This window comes from Eubalaena glacialis, chromosome 2, assembly GCF_028564815.1.
Source record: "Eubalaena glacialis isolate mEubGla1 chromosome 2, mEubGla1.1.hap2.+ XY, whole genome shotgun sequence".
NCBI classification, from domain to species: domain Eukaryota; kingdom Metazoa; phylum Chordata; class Mammalia; order Artiodactyla; family Balaenidae; genus Eubalaena; species Eubalaena glacialis.
Window position 1 is genome coordinate 118,027,527 of NC_083717.1, and position 27,875 is coordinate 118,055,401.

Genomic DNA, 27,875 nt, shown 5'->3' on the forward strand with positions numbered 1-27,875 from the left:
AACTAATTCATGCAGTGGTCTAATGAAGTTTTTACATTTCTCTCTCTCTTTCTCCTCCTCCCCCTCACTTTCTTTTTCAAATGAAAGTAGAAAAGTAAATGGATGCAAATTCTGCTCCTGACTTCTGGAAAGTGAAGTCTAATTCCAATCCAGGCCCCATGTTGCAAGTTTGGTTAATAAATGCAATACAGTAATTCTAGAAGCTAGTAATTGTAGCAATTCAGTGTATCCCAGGACTCTCACTCTAGTTGGATCAACTCTTCTGAGCTTTTGTATAAATCCATAGTGTCACAACAGTCTTGGCCAGGTCCAGGACCTTTGAAAAAAAAAAATCCTGGTTTAAATCTGAATGAAAATACAGAATACTGTAAAGCATAGAACTTGAACACAAAGTACATTTGGGGGCTGACTCCTTATCTAGACTCATGGCATCTACCAACAGAAAACTTCTTCGTAGTTCAGAGAATAGTAATTCTGTATATCAAAGAATATATAATAAGCATTGCTATAAAAAATACTGGCAGCTGTGGGGCTGCCCTTTCATAGAACTACTGGTACACAGTAACTATGTCTTTTCATGTTTTATGATTAATTATAGTCTATAAGAGAAAATACTGTGGTATATATTTGTATTTGTACTTAATTTTTACTGAAGTTTGATTTTAGCATTTACTGTTAAGTCAATGATCTGACCCAGAGAAAATTATGATGACTACAATATTCTATATATTAAGTACAGCACTGGAAAATGTACTCAGTATACTGGGTTTACGATATGCAGTATTTATTTTTATTGTTATACTTGGTGCTCTTACTGAATCAATCAAGCTATATTACAAATTAGAACCATACAGTGTTTAAGGATGAACTTTTTATTCTATGTGCCTGTTACAGAATGAAAAAGGAGGGGGGAATAGTGTGTCACAAAGTTCTATGACAATTTCCATAGCTAGAAGAATTAAAAATTCAGGGAGAAAGAATAACATAGGAGTAAATACCTACCAACAAATGTCCAGCAATACTATTTTCATCTGAAAATAATCTAGAAAATAAAAGTCTGTGTTGAAAGATAAGTAGTGCATCCAAATAGATCACTCCAGTTGAGTCAGCTGCTTGTGATTCTATTTTTTTTTCTTTAAATCAACAGAGGCAACTGATATTACCATTTTGTTCTTAAATAGGAAGAAAAATAACTGGGAATGACCTACCAAAATATTAACTTAAATTTTGTTTTTTCAAGCTCCTTGACTAACTTAAGTAACTAAATAAACATTTAGATATAATTTCTATTATCAGCATTTAATAGCTAATAATCATTACTCAAATTAGTTTTCCATTGATAGTAATTATATCAACAACTTGCCAAATATAGAAATGTTCTAAGTTTGAGAAAACTATTTCAAAGTCCAGATATATAGCTTTGAACCCACACAAGCATTTTTAAGGTTAGGACATGACATGTACCAAGTATGTTTAGGGGCATTAGGATTTACTTCCTCAGTAGCCCTTAGAGTTCAGTGCTGATATTAATGATCCCTCAAAGTAGATATAGATATTTATATCCAAATTCTCACACCTCAGCATTCATGTAAATAATGTATGTCAATTACTTTTGAAATTACTGCCAAAAGATAAAACCATCTGATAAGGCTTGCCTCCTAACTTTTAACTTTTATTCTGAACACTCATTATAAAACCATTTACTTTATCCCTAGAAGAAGCAAATTACTTGATTATAACCCTCTACCATCTCAAAAAACTACCTGTCCCTGGACTTGCAAAGTTAGAAAGTCACGAACAGAAAACTGAAGAAGGTAGAAGAGGTAGAAAGGCATAGAGACCTTGGGTAGTCCTTCAGTTATACTGCTTAGCAACACAGCAACAAAAGAGCGATGACAGACAGCAATTGTCCTAATCTAGGTCAATACAACAGCCAAAATACTTTGTAAACACTTTCTTTGGCTCTTTCTGGAGATCAACACTGTTCTAATTAAACAGCATGAGAAGGGCTTGATAACAACATAAGAGTTCAACAATATTTACTTATCCAACATCTTTTATCCAAGAATCTTAAAATCACCTAATACTAATCATAACTCAGTAACTGAGAGAGGTAGGTACTAAGGTAAACTGCAAAGGCCAAGAACAGAAATTGGGAGTGTGTGCCACTGAATAATATTTGTGAGCTAAAGACTGCTGCCTTATATGGCTCTGAGTATGTAAAAATGAAGTATTATCTACTATTCTTTAACAAACCCAAACTCAGCATTAACAGGATAATACTTTTTTTTTTTAATATGTTTCATTTGTATTTGTACCTAATTTTTACTGAAGTTTGATTAAGTTTGATTTTCAGAGGACAATGTTTAGTCATTGATCTTACCCAGAGAAAACTATATTGACACAGAATTTTAGATATTACATTATTTTTAATATTATTTTAAATATTAGATTAAAGTCTATAGTATCCCATGTGCCAATTATTTGAGTTATCTTTCCATTTGAGGTGAAGGGTTTGTGTTATGCTATACACACCATCTTCCTTGTGACCAAGAGTGAATCTGTGAGATGGACACCTAAGAGAAGGTGCAATCTGTAGCCATGAATAGTTCTGTGTATGTGAGTACAGTTAACAAACACCTAAAAGGATTGAACTCTTGTCCTTAGCCTCATTAGCACCATGCACCAACTGCGTTGACTGGTTGAAACTGTTAGATAAGAGAGTGCAAACTAAAAGGAATAGGAACAAAGAAGGGTTGTATTTCATGATCTTAAGGTTTCACAGAGATGATGCAGGTTTACAATTCAAATTCCCATCTCCTGAAAAATGACTTCTTAAATAACTCAACTCTCAAAACTCAGAAGTGCAGTAATCTGAAATTATTCTAATCTAAAAACTTTAGAGAATAACCAGTTACTACAATTGATGTTCACTGTAAGGAATAAATAGCTATACAAAATATAGCTACACAAAAATAGAACTCAGTGAAAAAATAACATTTTTTAAAGCAAGAAAGATGCTTGTTTTGGATTCATATCAGTAGTGGCTAATTGGATAAACGCTAAAGATTTACATTCAAGTGCTTGAAGGATTACTGCACAGAAATTCAATTACTCAAAATCTTTGCTCAGACGCCTCTCAGGCTTATTAAAGATGAGATGATGTATGAACCACCAAGAGTGGCATTTAACCCCAGCCACTTTCAAGATAATGCATACAGCTGTTAAGACATTCCAGAATGTTAAGACATTCACTGATACTAAGAGTGGTATTAAAAAAAAAAAGACCTCATACAGTCTGCTGGCATTTCATACCAACCTTTGGAGGAGGTAGTAAAGTGTTGGAATTTAAAATACAAGGTCAGCACTAAGTGTAAACAATTCTAAAGCATTGTATGCAATTCTTTAAACATATGTAGTGAAAAAAATCAGAATTCATATAAAATCAGAATTTAAAAAAGCAAAAAATAGAAATATTTAGTGAATTTACTCAGATGAAGAAAACTTAAATGATACAGAACTGAAAATATTAGAAATCTATATACAATAAAAAGTGAATATAAATTAGCCAACTCCATGGACATTTCCAGTTAAGCATTCATACAAATACATATTCACCTTTTTCTTATGTATGGGAATAACACATACACACATGACATGATTCTGGCAAAAAAAAAAAAATCAGAGATACTAAAAATACTCTCAAGTTTTAAGAATGGTGTGGAATAAGTTTTAACAACAACATTCTACATGAATGGAAACCCCTGATTTAATTCCATGATTTTATCATGCCAGAAGCATGGTTGGTTTTAATTTTCTTAACCAGATATTGGTATCATACACATTGGCTTATTAATAATTAAGGCATTCTGCATACACAGTATCTCAGTGTGAACAAAAAACTTTTAGTATTGATTATTTGCTATGATGGTTTAAACTTTCAAAGTCTTTCCAACATAAGAAAATAGTAGCTGCACACATTTAAGTGTTTTCTTATAAAACACAATCTTAAAAAAAAAAATGATGATTGGTCTTTATAGTTCCTAGTAATAAGTCCTGTCTTATTTTTCACATAGTATAAATTATATTCTTATGCAGGATTGCATTAAGACCCAGTAGTTCTTAAACAATGTTACCAAATAACCATATAAATCCCAAACTGCAGCAAAGGTGAACAATCTTCATAGTGCACTTTCACCTCATTGAAGTTGAAGCTGCTCCTTTTGGATATTTTTCCACTTCAATGTGAAGTAGATCCTTAGCGTTTCATTAGTGGTTTCATTATGTGGCTTTTTAAAGGAAAAAATGGTTTTGATTTCTTCCACAGTTCACAGTTCTCAGTTGAGACATTTTTTTGGGAAATCATATAGTCCAGGGATGTTTTGAATAACCAAATGCTATTTAGTAGATGAAGTCTCTCAATGCAACTGTAATAAATAAGCATCTACATCCTTAGAGAATAAAACAAAAACATTTCGTTAGCCAGCACTGTAAATACAACACATACACACACCCCATTTTCTTCTCCCTTTTGGTCACTAGCTTTGCCTGTTTCCCTTTGTGACCTTTTGAGGGCAAAAGATTTGTCTTACTCAACATTTTATCTGCACTTTTGTAGCACACAGCATGTGCTCAATAAGTGTTTGCAAAGTGCTTAGTGAATGTTTTAGTCTCTGTGATCAAACAACTCTGCTTTTATAGCTAAGCAAGATCATTACATCATTCACAGCAACTCCTTCAGTGCTATATAAACTCTAGACCAGCTTGAGGATAGCCGTTCTGATTTCTACCCTCAAAAAATTGCATTGAGGGTTTAATATTGTAAAAGAGGTTTTATCATAGGTTAAGGAACTTCATAGATCTTTTAATCACTCAATATTGTTTGTAATAATAAATACAGTATCTTAAGGTTATGTTCACAATAAAGCTTCTCCCTTTATAAAAAATTACAATTGAAAGCAAATTTCTAAGGAAACAATTTTTCAGTTCTACTACTAAGAAGACAAGGCACTTCCAGAACAAGGTGATATATCACGTATTCTATTTTCTATCAACTTTTACTTCATTTTCCCTCCTATTATCAAAAGAACAACAATTAAAATTATAACAATAAAAAAACTTCAGGAAATTGATTTCCGTTCATAACATTTTCATCATTAAGAATTCTACACAGTAAAATTATACACAGTGGTAACACACTTGCTTGATACATCATTATGCTTCCTCTCATGAAGGTATTTCAAGAAGAATTTTATAAGTCCAAGACATAAATCCTCATATTGACATCATTATGCTTCCTTTCATGAAGGTATTCCAAGAAGAATTTTATAAGTAAGTCCAAGACATAAATATAAATATTGTATTTTTTTAAATCAAAGAAAGTTCTTATATTTCTGGCGAATACCCATTTATATGATAGCAGTATGCCCAATACAAGGGTGGAAATATTTCTTAACAGTGATTTTTTTCCTGCAGTTATATTTTAACTAACAAAACTATTTTGGAGTTTAAATATTAAAATCCAAAATAACAATGTACCTTTTCCTTTGGGACAAGCAAATCAATAAAGAACGATGTCAAATTCATACTGTGATTTGAGCAATTTAACTTTCCCAAAAAAGCATGACATTAGCAAAAGCCAAGTAAAAATACCCCCAAACTGATTATGTTCCTCACCCCTTGCTTCCTGAGTAGCACTGTCTTTTCAGTTGCCTTCTTAACCTTTTTTCAAATATTTTCTCTAATTGGAGCTAGGTCATTAAATACCTACTACCACATTATTTCTGTGGCTGTATATGAAACACATTCAATGACTAATTCCTGTATTCCTTGCCAAAGTCATATTCATATCCAGAGGACCTTAAGCGTTTATAAATATGAAATTGACTTTAGACGTTATTAGAGTAGTACTGAATTGGACATTTGAAAGAGTTCGTTTATGAATGTATAATACTATTACATTATGTCTAATTTTTAATTAAGCTTAAATATAGATTACCTTGGCTATATTACCAGTATATCCTGGAACCAAAGTAAGATGGTTTTCCTGTTCCCACAATCCACTTAACTGTTGTTTTAAAATCTGAATATTTCTAGGAGAAAAAAAGAAGAAAAAATGCAAATATAGTAAGATATGGACTTTGGTAGTAAATACACTTCATGAAAACAGCTTTAAAATTTTCAAGTATTTTTCAGGATACAATTATACCATTTGAAGTCAAGCAACTCTTTAAACTAGTACATGTCAATCATGGAAATTAAAGGTTACTTAGTTGTTAAAGAAAGTAAGAAAACAACAGGCATTTGGAACATTCAGACAATCGAGTATGAAGTGGGAAAGTGGGAAAATTCTGAGAGGCTAGAAAGCAAATTATGGATTTAAAGGAAACTGTTGGGAGATTTTTTTTTTGTAGCTTCATGATAATCTGGCTCATTTGGTAGAATACCCACACATTTTCACATCAAGGCAATACTCAAATTATGATTATAATACAGTTTTTAGAAGTGTAATTATCCACACTGGATTCTCATGTTAATGTCTGGGAGCCAAAGGACCCTGCAGGATGACTCCATTCCTGTGCCTCAATCTTATTCCACTAAAAGCCATCTCTTTTTCTCTTTCTCACTCCTTTCTAATGGATATAAGGGTTAAACCACTGCTGTGCTTTTGCCTCCCAAAATGAAGGGTAGGATTCTGCCAGAACAATATATACAGGGGGTTACTGGGCTCTGGAATTCAACTTTTCACATATGAACAGTATCCCAATTTAATATTTCTCTGAAAATGAAGAGAATAAGTATTATATACTGATAATCATGAAATAAAATTCTCACCTAGCTTAATCAAGCTGCTTTTCCTGAAAAAAAACTTTATTAGTATGAGTTTAAAGGTATACTCACCCATCATTTATAATTTCTGTTTTGGATGATAGTTCTGACCACCACCTTTTTATGACTGCTTGAAGCCAGTTTAAACCAACTATTATATATCTGAAATGACATTTCGTTACAAAATTCAAGTGTTTTCATCCAAGAAGCCTTTAGAAAAGATGACACTCTACCCCCCTCAAAAAACACATACACACTTATCTTTCCCTTTTAAAAAATTTATTTCACTACTTTCACAAAACTATACTTTCTGTAACATGTTTATAGACAGTTTTATAATCGTTCTTTAGTCATTCCATATTCTTTTTCTAATTGGACTATAAGCTCCTGGAAAACAGAAACCATGTATGTCTCATGGAGCTCAGTCTACCACTATGCACTTATAAGGCACAAAATCAAGGATGCTGAAGAGAAAAATGAATTGAGATTCAGATTAGCACTTACTCTTCAAATTTGCTTTTAAGTAGTGACTTTACTAGAGGCAACAAGTCTACACAGCAGCCAAGTGAGATGTATTGTTTTTCCTCCTGTAAACTAAATAAATACTAAGTTATAAAATTATGAACAGGTCACAATTTGTCCTTCTTTAAATGTACTTTTTTCTGAAAAATATTCTTTATACCTATTGGTGAGCACAGGAAGGCAATCCACCACAACTCCAAGGTCTTCTATCCTGTGGGAACAAAATTGCTTAGATAGCTGATTTCCTTATTTATTTTCATATTATAACCTTCACACTGCTTTTGAGAAATTTACTCATTCAACAAATGATCTGAGTGTCTATGATGAGTCAGGTGTTAGGGATACAGCAGTGAACAAAGAAATAGGGCTTGTATTTCAATATGTGTGTGAGTGTGGGAGGACGTGGAGAGGGCAGGGACAGACAATAAACAAGTGAAATATATAAAGCATGTTGATGGTGGTAAGGGCTATGGAGAAAAATAAAATGGGAAAGAAGGATAGGGAATGAAGAAATACGTATTTTTAAATAAGGTAGTCAAGGAAGGCCTCACCAAGGTAACATGTGAGGAGACTTAAATACAGTGAGGAAGGTAATAGTTAAAATTTTCACTCAAAGGGGATTTTTAAAAGGTTGGTTAAATGGTATAATGGTATCTCTTAGTTTTATAGATAAGAATCTTAATCAGAGAAGGTAACAGCTTTGTTCAATCTGATAAAACAGATGGTTTTCTGTATTTTGGACTCTTAGACTGAAGATAAATGTAATTTAAACCATACTGCTACTATTGAGGCTAAACATAGGAAGTTCAAAATTTTAGCCAGTATAACATAAAAAAGAAGAGGCACTTCTAGATAATACATTGGAAATTACTTTTACTGAACAAAACCATAAAGGGTCACACTTACCTCACCAAATAAGCTACAAGTTCACTTATACTTCTCTTTCTCCAGAAAGTTAAAGCTACATTCAATCTCAAATTCCTGCTGAACAAAACCTGTGTCATTGTTTCATGGTCCTGAGAAACCTGAAAGGCAGGAATCTAATTTGTTAAAAAGCACATTGAGATATGACATGAAACCATTTTTTTCAATTAAATTATTCTGGTAGACATATTTTAAAATTAGGCAAAGATGACTCCTTTTACTGGCCCACAAAAAGGAATATTGCAGTGAACACAGTAAACAAATGATTTGAATAAATTTAGGACCTGTTTATTTTTTATCAATACTTTTTCTTATTTGCTACCATTTTCCTTTTAAATCTCAATAGTTCATAGAATAAATTATTTTTACTCACCTACAAACCTAGGATTTAATTTATAATGTGTATTAAATAAAAAGGTAAACATATAGGCTAGTCATTACCAACTGAATAGCATGAGTAGGGAACCACAGAAATTGAGTTTTGTGACAAGTATTTAAATTCATTCATTCATTTTTTTCTGTATAATTAAGGTAATATATTCCTGTTGTAAAAAGTTCAAGTAGCACAAAACTTTATAAAATAGAAAGTGAATATTCTCTACTTGCCCACAAAAACAACTAACATTCCTCAGGAGTAATCACAGTTAACAGACTGGTAAGTATCTTTCAAGCCACTTTCTAGACAGAGACAAATTAGGTAGATATAAAATTAAAATATTCTAATATCTGTATTTTTGAAAACCTTGTTTTTTCACACACATTATGAAGATTTTTCAATGTCAAAACATAGATCAGTCTCATTTTTAAAAAACAATTACATATTCTCCAGTCTTTATGTACCATAATTTTAGATTGATTCTGGTTTTTCCCTATTAAAACTGTGCATCAATGAACATCCTTATGTATATAAACATGTGCACTTGTACAAAACCTTCTGTAGGATTAATTTTAGAACTGGAACAGCGAGATCCAATTTTTTTCAATAACAGATTGATATAATTCACATACCCATTTTGAATGTACAATTCAGTAATTTTTAGTATATACATTCACAGAGTTGTGCGAGCACCACCATAATGAATTTTACAACATTTTCGTCACTCCCAAAAGAAACCCTGGACTCCATTCTCCCCTCTCTCCAGCTCCTCACAACCATTAATCTACTTTCTGTCCCTGTGACTTTACCTAATTTGGACGGTTCACATAAATTGAATCATACAATATGTGACCTTTTTTTGTGTGTGGCTTCTTTCACAAAGCATGATGTGTGAAAGATCAAGATTTATATACCATGTAGCATATATTGGTGTTTTACTCCTTTTTAATGACCAAATAATATTCTATTGTATGGAATATGACACTTTATTTACCCATAGTCTGTTGATGGACATTTGGATTGTTTCCACTTTTGGCTATTATAAAATGTTATAAGCATCTGTTCATAAATATCTGTGTGGACTTATGTTTTCAATTCTCTGGGTATATACCTAGGAGTGCAACTGTCGGGTGAAAAGGTTATGTATATTTGAACTTTGACAAAATAATATAGCATCACTTTTAAATTTAGGTTTTTAGAGCAGGCACTAGTCAATCAGGAAAAAACATCTGAAACAACAAAAGAACAATCAATAAACCCATTAGTTAAGTGTGAGGTTAATGCAGGTTTGTGAAAAGTAGTGAAATGGGAGCAAGGTTAAAGGAAGCCCTGGAAAAAATGCCACACTGCGGCACTAAACAAATGTGAAACTGCAGCTTTAAGGCATTTTCACTGAGCATGTTTATTCCCTCAGTTCAACTGAAGAACCAACCTAGGTCCCAATCTAGGCCAGATTTCTGGATTATATAGTCACATGTTCTTTTCCTTCAGGGTATGTAGTTTCTTTGATTTTCTGATCTGTGTCAGCCTCATCACTTCCATAACTACATGAAAGTAGGGGTAGTGTCTGTTTTTCACCCACCAATCCATTTCTCAGAGCCTGCAGAATGCACGGCACAGCAAGGAGCCATCAATAAATATTTGTGAATGACTTAGTATGATAGTGATCCTCTGTAACACTAAGGTTTAGGTACTTGTAGGTATCCTATTCTCCAGGGCTCATAAAATTCACTATTAAATTCTCCTTGCTCCCTCTTTTCTCACAGATACCATACACACTTCCTTCACCTCTCCCAGCATTACTAACTTTCTATTACTCCAGGGTATTTTCTTTTGGCCTCTCTGAGCAGCTTTCGGGATCTTAGCTCCCTGACCAGGGATCGAACCTAGTCCCACGGCAGTGAAAGCGCCAAGTCCTAACCACTGGACCACCAGGGAACTCCCCCAGGATCTTATTTACACAGGAACACTTCCACTGGCAAATGGAATCTTTGCATCATTTCATTATGGTTTTAGTTAATAACACTTTGTTTTCTACCTGTCTTTTGTATTATTTACTTGTAATTATTATCCTGCATATGATGCTCATTTTCATTCATCTACATACTTATGACCATTTTAATATAAAAAGATTTTTTTTTTGCTTGTATGCCACAGAAAATGCTTTTCAAACTGTCATGCCAGATAGAAACAATACTAAGTTTACCAAGTCATAGTTAAAGAAATTAAGGTAAATTTAAGCAATGTAATGTTATGTACCCATTAATTATATAATATCTTTGTATGGTGACAGATGGTAACTAGACTTATTGTGGTGATCATTTTGAAATGTACAGAAATATCAAATCACTACACTGTGCACCAGGAACTAACATAGTGTTGTAGGTCTATTATACATCAAAACAAACAAATAAACAAACTCACAAAAAAAGAGATCAGATTTGTGGTTACCAGAGGTGGGGCGTGGCTGAGGGGAAATTGGAGGAAGACAGTCAAAAGGTACAAACTTCTAGCTATAAGATAAATAAGCACTAGGGATGTAATGTACAACTTGGTAAATATAATTAACACTGCTGTATTTCATATATAAAAGCTGTTAAGAGAGTAAATCCTAAGAGGTCTCATCACAAGGAAAAAAATTTTTTTCCATTTTTAAAATTTTGTATCTATAGATGATGGATGTTCACTAAACTTAATGTGGTAATCATTTCATGATGTAGTTAAGTCAAATCATTATGTGTATACTTTAAACTTTTAAAATGCTGTATGTCAATTATGTCTCAATAAAACTGGAAGGGAAAAAATTGTAGAAGTGTTATTTAATTACATGGAAAAATATTCAAATTTATTAAACACAAAAATCAAATTATCAAACAATATAATATGAAGAAAAAAAGACACATCAAAAATTTAATACTGTTATTTACAAATGTTGAAATTATGGATAATTTTTTCCTTTGGATTTATTTTCTATAACATATACAATAAACATGTAATAATTATTATTGTAAACTCGTCGTGTTTATAAATTTTAACAAACCATTCTTTCAAATAACCATTAAAAAAAATGGTTTTCCTGAGGTATAATTTACATACCATAAAACTCACACACATTTAAAGTATGTAATTCAATGATTTTTAATAAATTTATGAAGTTGTGCAACCATCATCACAGTCCAGTTTTAGAACATTTCTATCACCCAAAACAATTCCCGTGAACCTGTTCAAACAACTAACTTTGCCTGAGCCAGAAGAACAGCAAAACTAAGCAGGTTTGCCTTAAAAAACTTTCCAATGGCAATTTTGAGAGCCCAGCAAAATGTGCCTGGATAACTGGCTTTCGTGGTCCACTTGTTAGGCAAGATTTCTTCTTTTCCCTTTCTTTAAGTCTCTACTGGCCAACTTTCCATTCTGGATATTTACAGCAGCTTGTTAATCATTTCATTCCATCTCAGATATCACTAACTTGGAAAAGGAATAAACAACTGATTCAAATTTAGTTAATCCAGAAAATTGTCTCAGGGAGCTACAGTCTCTCAAATAGTCTGAATTCAATCAGCAGTGAACTGTTTTGCTAGTAGACTACGGCAAAGGAAAAAGCCAGTATTAAAACAGGAATAAAGTTAAGCTTATATAAATGACTTACCTCAGAAAAAAACCCACTATATTTTGATGATGGGCTTTCTGTCTGTGAAGAACCAGAATCACTGGGGCTAACCAGATATGGTCGACTACCCTGCCGCACTTGCTCAGGGAGGCGGCCTGCACAAGCCAGCTCATTCTCTTTATTTGCCATGTCACAGCCCCCACTGTTGGGGGACTGCTTTTTTCTGTGGCAAGGATTTTGAAAAGGATGATGAACTTTCTTTCTGTGATAGATCACCTTACGTAGTTTATCTGGGCTTTTCACAGCTTGTCCAACTGTTCTGTAAAAAGAATTGATTTTCTTAAATGAAAAAGAACCATATGAAAACCTTTAAAAGTTTTTAAAGAGAAAGATTTAGTAGGCCACATTTTGTGATCACAATCCACTAAAATTAGAAGTATGCAGAATAATTTTTTAAAATCTTAACTCTTAGATTGAAGAGGAAAACAAAAGGGAAATTACAAACCATCTGGAAAACAATGAAAAGGATGGTACTTTATACCAAAAGGAAAAAAAAAAAAATGAAGAGGCATAATAACTAGATACTTTTAAAATGAAATGTTACAGGGCATTCAGGGAGTATGAAAATTTTAACAATTTCTAGTCACCTAATCTTTTTCTAACAAAGTGACACAATAAGTGAGCAAGTTTGAATATTTTAATTTGAATCAGGCAAGTCTGAATATATATTTTAATATAAAAAAAAGAAAACACTTATTTCAATTAAGCTGAAGTACATTTAATTTGTTTGAATAAGATAAAATATTATTGAGCACATTTCATGGTTTAGTATAGTGGTTCTCAAATGTTTTGACCTCAGGACGCTTTGTACTCTTAAAAATTATTGAGGTGTCAAAATAATTTTTTTTATGTGGGCAATATCTACTGATGTTTGATGAATCAGAAACTAAAACAGAAAATTTGTTAATTCATTTTAAAGATGATAAACTCGGGGGAATTCCCTGGCGGTCCAGTGGTTAGGACTCCACACTTCCACTGCTGAGGGCGTGGGTTCAATCCCTGGTCGGGGAGCTAAGATCCCACATGCCTTGCAGCACAGCCGAAAAAAAAAAAAAGAAAAAAGAAAAAGAAAAAGAGAAACTCATTACATACTACATAGAATATTTTTTTAAAAATTCTTTATTTTCCAAAACAAATGAACAAAAAATATAGTGAGAAGAATGGCACTGTTTTGCATTTGTGCAAAATCTCTAATATCTGGTTTAACAGAAGACAGCTGGATCCTCATATCTGCTTCTGCATTCCATATATTGTGATATCAAATATCTTTTTTTTTTTTAATTTATTTATTTATTATTTATGGCTGTGTTGGGTCTTCGTTTCTGTGCGAGGGCTTTTCTCTAGTTGCAGCAAGTGGGGGCCACTCCTCATTGCGGTGCGCGAGCCTCTCACCATCGCGGCCCCTCCCGTTGCGGAGCACAGGCTCCAGACGCGCAGGCTCAGTAATTGTGGCTCACGGGCCTAGTTGCTCCGTGGCATGTGGGATCTTACCAGACCAGGGCTCGAACCCGTGTCCCCTGCATTGGCAGGCAGATTCTCAACCACTGCGCCACGAGGGAAGCCCGATATCAAATATCATGTAGCCGCTGGAAAACTCTACTGTACACTTGTAAGAGAGTGGAAATGAAGAAGGTAAATAATGTCTTAGTATTGTTATGAAGATAGTTTTGACCTCACAAACTCCTTGAAAGGCCTTTGGGACCTCCAGGGTCCACAGATCACACACTTTGAGAACCAGTGGTTTAGTAGAAAGCGCCTTTGGAGTTCGGCAGATCTGAGAGTAAATGCCGTTTTTACCACCTTCTGGATGTACAATCCTAAAGAAATCACAAATCTTTAGTTTTACTCATCAACTGTTTGGGGTAATGATACCTATCTAATATTGATATGCTTAGCACAGTGCCTGGCCCAAAGGAGTTGTTCGACAATAAATTAATATTATTATACTAAAAGACAATACTTTTTTCCCCCACTATTTTCACTCTTACCCAGCTTTCAGTATTTGCTGTTTCCCACAAACTTTAAAGAAGCTCTTACCTAGTTATGTAAGCAGCCAACTGTTTTGGAGATTTCTTAACCTGAAAAATTAAAGTAGATAGTTGCATCATATTTAAGTTCCTTAACAAAGCTATGTAAACTTTGTGATTAATGTCAACAAGTCTGAAATTGAACTATTAAATTTTTCAGATTAAAGCTTTTACTGTACTGATGCTGTACTCTCAATCATTAGTTACAACAACATTGTATGTAGGTATTTTTAACAACGCAACATACCCATCTGGCTAGTTTCCACGCTACTAGTCACATATTATATATACAGAGTGCTAAATAAATGAGTTGAATTTTAATATGCTTTTAAGAAATTATATCAGTGCTAATAAGCCTTGCAATGGTGAACAAAAAGCATCTCTGTGATTCCTCTAAAATTAAACTAAAATATTCAAATTATACCGTATCAAAACAATATACTGCCAAAAAGTTTTCAGAGCTTTTGGAATACAAACAGATTTCAATTATTTTATTAATTCTACTTAATTTTGGCAGATTGAGCAGAACTGTCACCCTCCCATTGTTTAAACACTTTAACCAGAAGTATCCATAGACTTAGCAGTTTAAATTGTGTCAAACTGAATGACTGTGTCTCCCCAAAATTCCTCTGTTGAAATCCTAACCCCCAGAGTGATGGTATTAGGAAGTAAGGCTTTCGGGAGGTGATTAGGTCATAAAAGTAAAACCCCATGAATAAGATTAGTGTCCTTATAACAGAGAGCCCAGAGAATTCTCTCTCTCCCCTTCTATCATGTGAGGAAGTAGAGAAAAGCTATCTATAAACCAGGAAGTGGGCCCTCACTGGATACCAACTCTGCTAGGGCCTTGATCTTGGACTTCTCAGCCTCCAAAACTGTGAGAAATAAATTTCTGTTGTTTATGAGCCACCCAGTCTATGGTATTCTGTTTGGGTAGCAGCCCAAACAGACTGAGATACTGTCTTACCCATTCCTAGAAACCATAGACTTACTTACCTCCTTCATGTTCTTATTAGTGAAATTAGAGATCCTTTTTCTAGGAACATCAATGAAATGATCTTCAATATTATTACAAAAGCTGCGTTTTTTAACATTGTGGGTTTCAGATGCCATAATCTCTTAAATACCTAGACAAAAAATAAAAATAATAAATGGAAAATACAAAAAGCAAAAGAGCCTGATCCTTTCCTTAACACACATAAAAATACAACAGCTCTACGCTATGTAAAAGAGGCTTACAAGTAAAGCAAAGGACATGTGGGCATACCTCATTTCATTGCACTTCACAGATATTGTGTTTTTTTGTTTTTTTTTTTTAACAAATTGAAAGTCTGTGGCAACTCTGCATCAAGCAAGTCTATTGGCACCATTTTTCCAACAGCATTTGTTCACTTCATGTCTGTGTCACATTTTGGTAATTCTCACAATATTTCAAACTTCTCCATTATTATATTTGTTATAACGATTTGTGATCAGGGATCTTCGATGTTACTACTGTAGTTGTTTTTGAGCCTTGTCCACATAAGATGGTGAACTTAATTGATAAATGTATGTGTTCTGACTGCTCCACTGACTGGCTATTCCCCGCGCTCTCCCTCTCCTCGGATCTCCCTATTCCCTAAGACACAACAATATTGAAATTAGGTCAATGAATAACCCTACCATGGCCTCTAAGTGTTCAAGTGAAAGGAACAGTGGCAAGTCTCTCCTTTTAAGTCAAAAGCTAGAAATGATTAAGCGTAGTGAGGAAGGCATGTCAAAAGCGAGAAGCCTGAAAGCTAGGCCTTTTGCACCAGTTAGGCAAGCTGTGAATGCAAAGGAAAAGTTCTTGAAGGAAATTAAAAGTGCCATTCCAGTGAACACATGAATGGTAAAGCGAAAAAGCCTCATTGACGACATGGTGAAAGTTTTAGTGATCTGGATTGAAGATCAAACTAGCCACAACACTCCCTTAAGCCAAAACCTATTCCAGAGCAAGGCCCTAACTCTCTTTAATAAAGGTTGAGAGAGGTAAGGAAGCTGCAGAAGAAAAGTTTGAAGCTAACAGAGGTTAACTCATGAGGTTTAAGGAAAGAAACCATCTCTATAACATAAAAGTACAAAGTGAAGCAGCGAGTGCTGATGTAGAAGCTGTAGCAAGTTATCCACAATATCTAGCTAAGATAATTAATGAAGGTGGCTACACTGAACAACAGATTTTCAATGGAGATGAAACGGCCTTCTGTTGGAAGAAGATGCCTTCTGGGACTTTCATAGCTAAGAGAGAAGTCAAAGCTTGGCTTCAAAGCTTCAAAGGACAGTCTGACTCTCTTCTTAGGGGCTAATGTGGCTGATGACTTTAAGTTGAAGCCAGTGATCACTTACCATTCCCCAAATCCTAGGGCCCTTAAGAACTATGCTAAATCAACTCTACTTGAACTCTATAAATGAAACAACAAAGCCTGGATGAAAGCATATGTGTTTACAATATGGTTTACTGAAGATTTTAAGCCCACTGTTGAGACCTACTGCTCAGAAAAAAACATTCCTTGCAAAATATTACTGCTCATTCACAATGCACCTGGTCACCCAAGAGCTCTGATGAAGATGTACAATGAGATTCATGTTGTTTTTATGCCTGCTAACAGAGCATCCATTCTTCAGCCCATGGATCAAGGAGTAATTTTGACTTTCAAGTCTTATTACTTACGAAATATATTTTGTAAGGCTATAGCAGAGTAAACTGAAAAACTTCTGGAACAGATTCAACATTCTAGATGTCATTACAAACATTTGTGACTCATGGGAAAAGGTCAAAATATCAACATTAACAGGATTTTGGAAGAGTTGATTCCAACCCTAATGGATGACTTTGAGGAGTTCAAGACTTCAGTGGAGGAAGTAACTGCAGATGTGGTAGAAATAGCAAGAGGACTGGAATTAGAAGTGGAGCTGGAAGATGTGACTGAATTGCTGCAATTTCATGATGAAACTTTAACAGATGAGGAGCTGCTTTTTCTGGATGAGCAAAGAAGATGCGTTCTTGAGATGGAATCTACTCCTGGTGAAGATGCTGTGAAAACTGTTGAAATGACGGGAAAGAATTTATATAGAATATTGCCAAACTCAGTTGATAAAGCAGCGGCAGGGTTTGAGAGGATTGACTCCAATTTTGAAAGAAGTTCTGCAGTGGGTAAAGTGGTATCAAACAGCACTGCAGGCTACAGAGAAATCATCTGTGAAAGGAAGAGTCAATTGATGCAGCAAACTTCACTGTCTTATTTTAAGAAACTGCCATAGCCACCCCAACTTCAGCAACCACCACCCTGATCAGTCAGCAGCCATCGACACTGAGGCAAGACCTTCCATCAGCAAAAAGATTACGACTTGTTGAAGGCTCAGATGATGGCTAGCAATTTTTAGCAATAAAGTATTTTTAAATTAAGGTATGTACTTTTTTTAAACATAACGCTACTGCACACCTAATAAACTACATATAGTATAGTGTAAACATAACTTTTATATGCAATGGGAAACCAAAAAATTTGTGTGACTTGCTTTATTACGGTGGTCTGAAACCAAACCTCCAATATCTCTGAGGTATGAATATAGTTCTAAGTTATACATTTTTTAAAAGCCTTAAACATAGAGGAAGCACAAGGCAGGGGATTCCAGTAAAGTTCTTTCTGTTCTCATTCTTAAGTTGCAACCAGTTACAATAATATGGCATGTACTTTTTGCCAACACAACATGTCAATCTCCCCATTTTCCATATCACTAGCCATATATTATTAAAGTTTATGAAATCAGGTCTAATAGTAGTGGTATCTTGAGATTTGAATGCACGGAAGCCTAAATTTTTGGAATCAAATCACTGGGTCATATACAACCATAAGCAGCCAGGGGAACCAAAATCAAACTATATATATCTGACTTGTTTTATGCCCAACCTTTAAATTTTTCTTTCATTCGTGCAGCTAGCTCTCCAAAACTTTCTTCCATCTTTGAAAAATATAACCCACATTCTTTTGTTCCTCCAATTATATCCAAAGGGCAGAAAATAGATGCTGTGACTTCATTAATGTAACAGAGGATATTAGTGACTTTCCCACTTGCACTCAGGTTTCACATAGCAAATTTATTTCAGGTCATGCCCTGAAACCCAAGTTTCTCCCTCATTCTTGTTTTAAACATTTATTGAGCATTCTTTATATGCCAGGCCCTGGAGTTAATGTAGATGGCGGACAGAGATCCTGTTCTAAAGAATCATTTAGGAAGCTTTTTGAAAATACATCTTTCTGGGCCCTAATTTCAGACTATAACTCAGCAGGTATCAGGAAAAAAGCCCAAAGCAATTATATTTTTAGAAAGCCCCACAGGTATTTCTATCATTTAAAAAAATTTTTTATTGAAGTACAGTTGATTTACCATGTTGTGGCAATCTCTACTGTGCAGCAAACTGATCAGTTACACACATAGAGACATTCTTTTTTACTATTCTTTTCCATTATGGCTTATCATAGGATATTGAGTATAGTTCCCTGTGCTATACAGTAGGACCTTGTGGTTTATCCATTCTAAATGTAATAGTTTGTATCTACCAACCCCAAACTCCCAGTCCATCCCTCTCCCTCCCTGCCCCTCCCCACAGGTTTTTCTGATACACATTCTTAGTAAAAAAAAAAAATCTGTCTTAGAGAATTTTCCAAAAATATACACGAACACAGGAAATTCTGCAATCAATTTCAGGGTATTTTACGATTTCTTGCGGCTAATTCACGGACAGCCCATCCACTTGTGCCCCCAGGTTATGAAACCTCTAGGATGAGACTTTTAAAAAAGTAAATAAATAATTACAGTAATACAATAAGCACTCTGACAGAGGGGCACCCATGCAAGTCAGCAAATCTCCACTGAGGAAAGTCTTCTAGGGCAAATAGCACACTGAGAAAATAGCATGTGTAGAACTGAAAGGCATGAAGCAACATGATTTGTTTGGCAATCTGTTAAGTAGATGCATGTGACTAGAGCTTAGGCTGGGGGTGTGCGGCAGCAGAGTGAGAAATGAGGCTGGAGAGATAGGCAGAAGCTAGATCAGAAAGGGTCTTGTCCACAAGGTAAGCTTTTTTGTTTGTTTGTTTTGTTTTTGAAAGAAAGGGGGACTTTTAGTTAAAGATAATGGACTAAACACATGCAATTATTTTTACCTTTCCCTGAAACCCTATTACAATGACAGTAAAGAAGATTTTAAAGGCATAAACCCCATAAGGGCAAAGAATAGAAGATGAGGCAATGGCAACAACATTTTGGAAACTGCAAAGCATAAGTGATAAATGACTTAGCAGATCTAAGAAAGCGAAATCCAAAAGCATCAGTGAGGAAAGGTGAAAAGCAGAATCCCCCAAAGGTTCAGAAATTGGCAATACTGAGGACCTCAAAAAGTGGGATAAAGGTGGGCTTAAGAACAAGTACAATGAATGAATATCCATTTAAGACACAGTTAAGAGTCCCAGATCCCCTTTCCCATTTCAGTAAAAAACTGGAGTTTTATTGTATGGAAAATCTAAAACAGAGTCCTTGGGATGGGAAACATCAGGCACAAATGAGGGTGAGAGGAACATATTCTAAACAGGGCGATCAAGTGAAAGTTTACATACTAAATGTTAAGACCTCTAACCTTCTTTATACCACATGCCTCACAGAGGCTTGCAGCCAGGCTTAAATACTCCAGGGGAAGAGTACAGAAGATGCTTCTTTGGGAACTCTGATCAGTCCCAGAGGAAAAACACACACACACACACACACACACACACACACACACACACACACTCACTCCTAAAAATACTGATATCAGTGATGGTCAAAGTCCCGAAAGAACTTTTTATATCTTGATTATGGTAGTAGTTACCTGTCAAAACTCTAATAGTATAAATTTTTATTTTTTTTGCATGTAAACATCTCAATAAACTCAACTTTCAAAAAATCCTCAAGAGATAAGAACAAATTGCATCCACGAAACACAAATGAGAAAAAACAAACTGCCAAAGACTCTTGGAAATTAAAAATAGGATGTAATAAGATAGCAGAAAAACTCAATAGAAGTTGGAAAAGAAAGTTGAGGGTATCTCCTAGAATGTAGGGTAAAAAGATTTTTTAAAAGAACCTGGATTGGTTTACACAGACCAACATTCAAATAAACAGAATTTCAGAAAGAGTACAGAAGAAAGCAAAGAGGAAATCAAAGAAATAATTGAAAACTGTTCACAGTTGAAGGACATGAATTCCCAAATTGAAAGGGCACATTGAGGGTCAGCATTGCAGATGAGAATAGACCGACAAGGCACATCGTCACATTTCAGAGCACCAGAGAAACCAGAGAAGGTGAAAACACACAATAAACAAATAAACAAAACCCCCCTAAAATCCAAACCAAGTCACATACAAATAATAAAGGCACAGAACAATGCCTTCAAAATTCTTAGGAAACCTGAAATTTTATATCCAGACTACTCACCACCTGAGTGCAAGTGTAGGAAAAAAAATCTTCAGAAATTCAAAGTTCCAAAAAAATTTCTTCCTGCAGCAATCTGAGAAATAATAAAAATGAGAAATACAAGAAATGGAGAGCCAACAGGAGAAATGAGAAGGGAATTCCCATGATGGTTATGAACAAAGATCCCAGGATAAAGGCTGTGCACCAGGAGTACACGACAACAATTGGAGCGGGTTAACAGACTGAAGAGAGAAGTCGTTACATAAATGAAATTGATTTATAATACCTGGGGCTCATTAGAGGGGAGATGGAGAGAACTGAGGGAGAGTCACAAGGCAGTGGCACATGTTTCAAGTGGCAAAAGAAAAGAATTGTCAGCCCAGAATCTCCTATGTGGAGGAAATATCCTTCAGAATGAAGGAGAAACCAAGACATTCTCAAATAAAAGGAAATTAAAGAAGGAATCTTAGAACATCAAGGAGACAAAAAGAAAACTATAAGGTAAATTATGTTTGATGTTTGAAGCAAAAATTATAACACTATCTGATGTGGTTCAAAATATATGTAGAAGAATGTTTAAGACAACTATGTTGTAAGTGGGGAAGGGCAAAGGGACATAAAGGGAGGTAAAGTTTCCACACTTTACTCAAACTTGTAAAATGATGCCATCAGTAGACTGTGATAAATTATAGATGTGTAACATAATACCTAGAACCATTGCTAGAAGCTACTGCTACTGTTTTATTAAGAAACATACTAAAAACTTACTATAGATAAATTGAGATGTAATGTTTAAAATGTGTTCAAATAACTCATAGGAAGGCAAAAAAAAAGAAAATAGAGAAACAAAAAAATGGAGAGAACAGAAACAAAAAATAAAATGGCAGAAACATATCAATAATTCCATTATATATGAATGGTCTAAACGTATCAGTTAAAAACCAGAGATTGGGGCTTCCCTGGTGGCGCAGTGGTTCAGAGTCTGTCTGCCTGCCGGTGCAGGGGACACGGGTTCGAGTCCTGGTCTGGGAGGATCCCACATGCCCCGGAGCGGCTAGGCCCGTGAGCCACAGCTACTGAGCCTGCGCGTCTGGAGCCTGTGCTCCGCAACAAGAGAGGCCGCGATGGTGAGAGGCCCACGCACCGCGATGAAGAGTGGCCCCCGCTTGCCGCAACTGGAGAGAGCCCTAGCACAGAAACGAAGACCCAACATAGCAATCAATCAATCAATCAATAAATCTTTAAAAAAAAAAAAAAAAAAATGTCTGAGGTCTTTAAAAAAAAAAAAACCAACCAGAGATTAGCAGAGTAGATTAAGAAACATGACCTAACAATATGCTGTCTATAAGAAATTCATTTCAAATATAATGATAAAGGAAAGTAGAACATAGAAGAAAGATCTTAATAGATCTTTAAAAGGTCTCATCACAGGGGAAAAGAGAAAGTAGTAAAAGGAAGAAAAAGATGTATCATGCAAATATTAATTTAAAAGAGCCAGGACTTCCCTGGTGGCGGAGTGGTTAAGAATCCGCCTGCCAATGCAGGGGACACGGGTTTGAGCCCTGGTCTGGGAAGATCCCACATGCTGCGGAGCAACTAAGCCCCTGCACCACAACTACTGAGCCTGCACTCTAGAGCCCACGAGCCACAACTACTAAGACCTCGTGCCACAACTACTGAAGCCTGCACACCTACAGCCCGTGCTCCACAATGAGAAGCTACTGCAACGAGAAGCCCGCGTGCCGCAACAAAGAGTAGCCCCCGCTCACTGCAACTAGAGAAAGCCCATGTGCAGTGACGAAGACCCAACGCAGCCAAAAATAAATAAATAAAATAAATTTATAAAAAAATAAAAAATAAAAATAAAAGGGCCAAACCATCAAGAAAACATAGCAATCTTAAATATGTACACACCAAACAACACAGGTGAAAAAATACATGAAGCAAAAACTGACAAGGCTGGAAGTTATAATTTGAAATTGGCAAGAAATAGCAAAATTCCTCTGTTAAAATGCACTATGCTTGTAAGTTTATAAGTTTGAAAAATAAAGAAAAAAGAAGAAAAGTAAATGAAAACACCAAGAATAATTAATTTTATGATTTCATATCAAAAGGCACATAGTTGTAATTTGTTATTAAATTAGCATAACTAATTTTTTTATTGTCACTTTGTTTTGCTACTATGTAAGTTAATCAGCTGACATAATCATAGACTCAGAGATATTTGAAATGGAAAACATAATTAGTAAAATAATTCATTAGTACCTTACATTCCAAGATCTCAAAACTGTTTACCAGTCCTCCTTAACCAGTGTAGAATATTCTGGTCACCAACACAGGGGTTCCTAAAGTTAGGCAAATCCGTCTTCCTTTTGGACTCTGAAATAAGTTTATTTCGGCTAAATTACAGGTAAAAACATGGAGCCAGAGGATGGGATCAGCTTTAAAGTCAGCCTAGAAGCATAGAAGTGATAAGCTGGAGCAGCAGTTCTCAAACTTTAGCATCGGAATCATTTGTGGAGCTTCTTATGATGCAGATTGTTGGGCCCCATCCCCTGAAAGACTGAAGTGGGGCCTGAGACTCTGCATTTCTAACAGGCTCTTGGGTGATGCTCATGCTGCTGGTTTGAAGACCTCACCTGGGAACTACTGAATTAGAGTTCTCTCTGAAAGCTTCTCATTAAATACTGTAGTGCTCATTGTTTTAAAGTTGTCCAGATTTCCATTCATTAAAGCCAGTTCCATCCACCGTATTCTCTTGTTTATTTTACAGACATAACGTATTTACAAAGAAAGGACAGGACCTGACCTACAGTCAACTCTCAACTGTGTGTAGTTGATCAGTCTTACAGATCTTTTGGGGTAAAAATTTCATTGAGATCTAATTTTATTTCTCCCTCACCTTTCTCCTAGCCTTATTCCTAGACTAGAATGTAAATTAATTTTATTTCAGGATAAAATCAACAAAGTTGGTCAGATAATCTGTTTGAAGGAATACATATGAACGAAATACTGTTTTGGTTCATCTGTGATGTTGCTTCTTTCCCTTGGTGATCCAGTGGGGAACGTTCTTAATCAGTTCTGTCTTTGGGTCCACTATTACTTCTCTGGAGTGGCACCCTCTTTAAATTCCCCTTTTGAAAATAAAGACATTTGGTACATGGAACTAAAGTCTATACACATGGCTAAAGAGTATTCTAAATCCAAATTCATACAATTTCATCATAACTTCTAAAATAATGGGGTAAAAATTATTGTAATGTAGCACTATGGTAGTAATTTAGAGTGGTTCCAAAGATAAGAAAAGCTTCCAAATTCTTTTAAGAAGCCAGTATACCAGTGTTATTAAAATATAATAAAGATTGCACAATAAAACTGTGGACCAATTTTACTGATGAATATCAATGCAAAAGCCCAGATAACATCATACTGTTGGTGAGAATGTGAAAGGATCCAGTCACCTTGGAAAACAGTTTGGCAGTTCCTCAAAAGTTTAAAAATAGAGTTATCATATGACCATATACATCCAAAAGAAATAAAACTTGTCAAAAAACTTGTACACAAATGTTCATAGCAGCATTATTCATAAGAGCTAAAAAATGGAAACTATCCAAACATCCATCAACTGATGAATAGATAAATAAAATGTGGTAAATAAATAAAATCCATACAATGGAATATCATCCAGCCATAAAAATGAATTTTTGTCCTGATATATGCTCAATCATAGATGAACCTCAAAACACTACGTTAAGTGAAAGAAAAGAAGCCAGAAATGAAAGATCACATACTGTATGATTCCATTTATATGAAATGTTCAGAATAAGCAAATCCTTAGAGACAGAAAGTAGATTAGTGGTTGTCCAGCACTGCTATAATGGGTATGGGGTTTCTTTTGGGAGGTGATGAAAATGCTCTAAAGTTGATTATGATGGCTGCACAACTCTGTGAATATACTAAAGGTCATTGAATTATATACTTTAAGTGGGTGAATTGTATGGTATGTGAATTAGAGCTCAATAAAGTTTAATTATTAAAAAAAAAACCTGACATGGCTGAAAGGAGAAATAGACAAATCCACAGTAATCTTGGAGAATTCAATATCCCCTCTCAACAACTGACAGAACAAATAGAGAGAAATTCAGCAAAGTTATAACACCATCAACCAATAGGATCAAATCAATATTTATAGAATGCTCCACCAACAACAGCAGAATAATTATTTTCAAATGCCACAGAACATATACCAAGATAGGCTATATCTTAGACTATAAAACAAACCACAACAATTTGAAATAATTGAAATGATGCTCAGTATTGGTAATTATTAGAGAAATGCCAATCAAAAATACAATAAGGTATCACCTCACACCAGTCAGAATGGCCATCATCAAAAAGTCTACAAATAATAAATGCTGGAGAGGGTGTGGAGAAAAGGGAACCCTCTGATACTGTTGGTGGGAATGTAAATTGGTGCAGACACTATCTAGAACAGTATGGAGGTTCCTTAAAACACTAAAAATAGAGTTATCATATGATCCTGCAATCCCACTCCTGGGCATATATCTAGAGAAAACTATAATTTGAAAAGGTACATGCATCCCAATGTTCATTACAGCACTATTTACAATAGCCAAGACACGGAAGCAACCTAAATGTTCACTGACAGAGGAATGGATAAAGAAGATGTTGGATATTTATTCAATGGAATATTACTCAGCCATAAAAAAGAATGAAACAATGCCATTTGCAGCAACACAGATGGACTTAGAGATTATCATACTAAGTGAAGTAAGCCAGACAGAGACAAATATCATGATATCGCTTATAAGTGGAATCTAAAAAAAAAAAAGATACAAACGAACTTATATACAAAACAGAAATAGACCCATAGACATAAAAGACTTATGTTGTCTTTTGGTCTTGTTTATGGTTTCCTTTGCTGTGCAAAAGCTTTTAAGTTTCATTAGGTCCCATTTGTTTATTTGTGTTTTTATTTCCATTTCTCTAGGAGCTGGGTCAAAAAGAATCTTGCTGTGATTTATGTCATAGAGTGTTCTGCCTATGTTTTCCTCTAAGAGTTTGATAGTGTCTGGCCTTACACTTAGGTCTTTAATCCATTTTGAGTTTATTTTTGTGTATGGTGTCAGGGAGTGTTCTAATTTCATACTTTTACATGTATCTGTCCAATTTTCCCAGCACCACTTATTGAAGAGGCTGTCTTTTCTCCACTGTATATGCTTGCCTCCTTTATCAAAGATAAGGTGACCATATGTGCATGGATTTATCTCTGGGCTTTCTATCCTGTTCCATTGATCTATATTTCTGTTTTTGTGCCAGTACCAAACTGTGTTGATTACTGTAGCTTTGTAATATAGTCTGAAGTCAGCGAGCCTGATTCCTCCAGCTCCATTTTTCATTCTCAAGATTGCTTTGGCTATTCGGGGTCTTTTGTGTTTCCATACAAATTGTGAAATTTTTTGTTCTAGTTCTGTGAAAAATGCCAGTGGTAGTTTGATAGGGATTGCATTGAATCTGTAGATTGCTTTGGGTAGTAGAGTCATTTTCACAATGTTGATTCTTCCAATCCAAGAACATGGTATATCTCTCCATCTATTTATATCATCTTTAATTTCTTTCATCAGTGTCTTATAATTTTCTGCATACAGGTCTTTTGTCTCCACCCTCAGAATGGGAGAAAATATTTGCAAATGAAGCAACTGACAAAGGATTAATCTCCAAGATTTACAAGCAGCTCATGCAGCTCAATAACAAAAAAACGAACAACCCAATCCAAAAATGGGCAGAAGACCTAAATAGACATTTCTGCAAAGAAGATATACAGATTGCCAACAGACACATGAAAGAATGCTCAACATCATTAATCATTAGAGAAATGCAAATCAAAACTACAATGAGATATCATCTCACACCGGTCAGATTGGCCATCATCAAAAAATCTAGAAACAATAAATGCTGGAGAGGGTGTGGAGAAAAGGGAACACTCTTGCACTGTTGGTGGGAATGTAAACTGATACAGCCACTATGGAGAACAGTATGGAGGTTCCTTAAAAAACTACAAATAGAACTACCATACGACCCAGCAATCCCACTACTGGGCATATACCCGGAGAAAACCATAGTTCAAAAAGAGTCATGTACCAAAATGTTCATTGCAGCTCTATTTACAATAGCCAGGACCTGGAAGCAACCTAAGTGTCCATCATCGGATGAATGGATAAATAAGATGTGGCACATATATACAATGGAATATTACTCAGCCATAAAAAGAAATGAAATGGAGGTATTTGTAATGAGGTGGATGGAGTTAGAGTCTGTCATAGAGTGAAGTAAGTCAGAAAGAGAAAAACAAATACAGTATGCTAAAACATATATATGGAATCTAAGGAAAAAAAAAAAAAAAAAAGGCCATGAAGAACCTAGTGGCAAGACGGGAATAAAGACACAGACCTACTAGAGAATGGACTTGAGGATATGGGGAGGCGGAAGGGTGAGATGTGACAGGGTGAGAGAGTGTTATGGACATATATACACTACCAGATGTACAATAGATAGCTAGTGGGAAGCAGCCGCATAGCACAGGGAGATCAGCTCGGTGCTTTGTGACCACCTAGAGGGGTGGGATGGGGAGGGTGGGAGGGAGGGAGATGCAAGAGGGAAGAGATATGGGAACATATGTATATGTATAACTGATTCACTTTGTTATAAAGCAGAAGCTAACACACCATTGTAAAGCAATTATACTTCAATAAAGATGTTAAAAAAAAAAAAAAAGACTTATGTTACCAAAGGGGGAAGTGGGGGGAGGGATAAATTAGGAGTTTGAGATTAATATATACACATTACTATATATAAAATGGATAAACAACAAGGACCTACTGTATAGCACAGGGAACTATACTCAATATTTTGTAATAACCTATAAGTGAAAACAATCTGAAAAAAAAATAGATATGTATGTATAATGGAAACACTTTGCTGTACACCTGAAACTAACACAATATTGTAAATCAACTATACTTCAATAAAAAATATATA

General features: G+C 35.0%; 1 protein-coding gene across 1 annotated transcript in view; it reads right to left on the reverse strand.

Moving 5' to 3' along the window:
* Positions 1–4,400: 4,400 nt before the first annotated feature.
* The window catches only part of KATNBL1 (katanin regulatory subunit B1 like 1), a 50,389-nt gene continuing 26,914 nt past the window's right edge, over positions 4,401–27,875 (reverse strand). Inside the window, exons 2-10 of the mRNA XM_061182293.1 lie at positions 15,341–15,471; positions 14,355–14,395; positions 12,297–12,576; positions 8,257–8,375; positions 7,511–7,561; positions 7,333–7,422; positions 6,901–6,990; positions 5,999–6,092; positions 4,401–4,451 (exon numbers count right to left, since the gene is read on the reverse strand). Of these exons, the coding sequence (XP_061038276.1) occupies positions 4,419–4,451; positions 5,999–6,092; positions 6,901–6,990; positions 7,333–7,422; positions 7,511–7,561; positions 8,257–8,375; positions 12,297–12,576; positions 14,355–14,395; positions 15,341–15,457 (915 nt within the window). The 5' untranslated portion in view covers positions 15,458–15,471 and the 3' untranslated portion in view covers positions 4,401–4,418. The remainder of the gene's footprint in view (positions 4,452–5,998; positions 6,093–6,900; positions 6,991–7,332; positions 7,423–7,510; positions 7,562–8,256; positions 8,376–12,296; positions 12,577–14,354; positions 14,396–15,340; positions 15,472–27,875) is intronic.